Source organism: Cryptomeria japonica, chromosome 7 (genome assembly GCF_030272615.1).
Source record: "Cryptomeria japonica chromosome 7, Sugi_1.0, whole genome shotgun sequence".
Classification (NCBI taxonomy): domain Eukaryota; kingdom Viridiplantae; phylum Streptophyta; class Pinopsida; order Cupressales; family Cupressaceae; genus Cryptomeria; species Cryptomeria japonica.
The window spans coordinates 120,592,418-120,593,705 of NC_081411.1; the positions used below are offsets into that span (position 1 = coordinate 120,592,418).

The 1,288-nt window shown below is 33.2% G+C and overlaps 1 protein-coding gene across 1 annotated transcript; it reads left to right on the forward strand.

Annotated features, from left to right (window-relative positions):
- The first annotated feature begins 247 nt into the window (after positions 1–247).
- On the forward strand, positions 248–595 carry LOC131045432 (hydroxycinnamoyltransferase 1-like). Its single transcript, XM_057979015.2, has one exon. It carries the CDS (start codon positions 248–250, stop codon positions 593–595), a length of 348 nt encoding a protein of 115 aa, XP_057834998.2.
- The last annotated feature ends 693 nt before the right edge of the window (positions 596–1,288 follow it).

Here is a 1,288-nt window from a genome sequence, read left to right on the forward strand (position 1 = left end):
GATCACAGCCTTACATTGAGTGTAATGGCCGCATGAACATGGCAACGTTTGAATTTTGTCCCTAAACAATAAAATAAAACTAAAAAACATATACCAATTTAACTGCAACAAGAAAAACTTGCCCTTTTCTTTATGCGTGGCAACATTTTAAACACTCATGTGCCAACAGATAACTTTGAATTGTCTCATATTATCCTACAAACACCTTCTTGTGCTAAAACACAGAGCTGTGGATTGAAGTACAGTCATGGCAAAAAAAGAAGAAGAAGCAGTTCTCAAAGTGAGGAGAACATCTGTGGTAAGACCGGCCGTCCAAACCGCCGTGCAGACCATGTTCCTCTCCAATCTTGATCTTTTTGTTTTACCCATCAACAACGTTCAAAGGCTTTTCTTCTACACACAGTCTCCTTTGAACGATTATTCTTCATTAATACAGGGGATGAAAAAAAGCCTCGCCACAGTTTTAGTGTATTTCTATCCTCTGGCTGGTCGGTTGAAGAAAGGAGAATCTGGCAGAACGGAGGTTGATTGCAACGATGAAGGCGTGGAATTTAGGGAGGCATCAATTAACATACCCTTCAAAGATTTGGAATAGATTAGAGAGACAATATTTTGGTATGAAGTAAAAAATAGATTGTTTGTATTTAGATAGAAAGTCTTTCCGAGAAGTAGGAAGGTTGGTAAACTTAAAAGAGAGAAATAAATTAGCAAGAGCATTTGAAAATCAATATGTAGTGTTGTAAATATATTTCATTACTAAGTATGTAATATAGAACTTTAAACATTTCTTCATTAATTTGTCTTGGACTTCCTCTTTGTATCACACTTTTTGTTTGTCGCATTATCATGTATCTTTCATTCAACTGTATATTCTTAGTTATTCTTTCCCACTTAAAATAATTTCTTTTACTTATTGTGTTGAGATTAAGGGGTTCATTATCTATGGAAATATTTTTTACATTTATATGATTATTTATTCTACTAAGCTTGTAATTAACTATTTGTTTTGTCTGCCTTGTTGTGCTTCCACTTTTTGCATGCATTATAAGTAGATTAGCTTCTCTTATTATTTGCATGGAACCAACAACTATAGCCTCAATGAATCCATATTTTCTTTATCTCCTCACAAATTGTTAATAACATAAAGTATTCAAACATATCTCTATATCTGTTTTGACCATACCCAATAATGCATTTGTTATTGAATATTGAATGTGTTGTATATGATATCGTCTTGTTTGTAGATAACTTACATGTGCGTCCATACAAAGCTTTAGACTTGAAAATT

Excerpts from the sequence above, each read along its gene's own strand:
- LOC131045432 (XM_057979015.2), top strand. The coding sequence starts at position 248 with ATGGCAAAAAAAGAAGAAGAAGCAGTTCTCAAAGTGAGGAGAACATCT.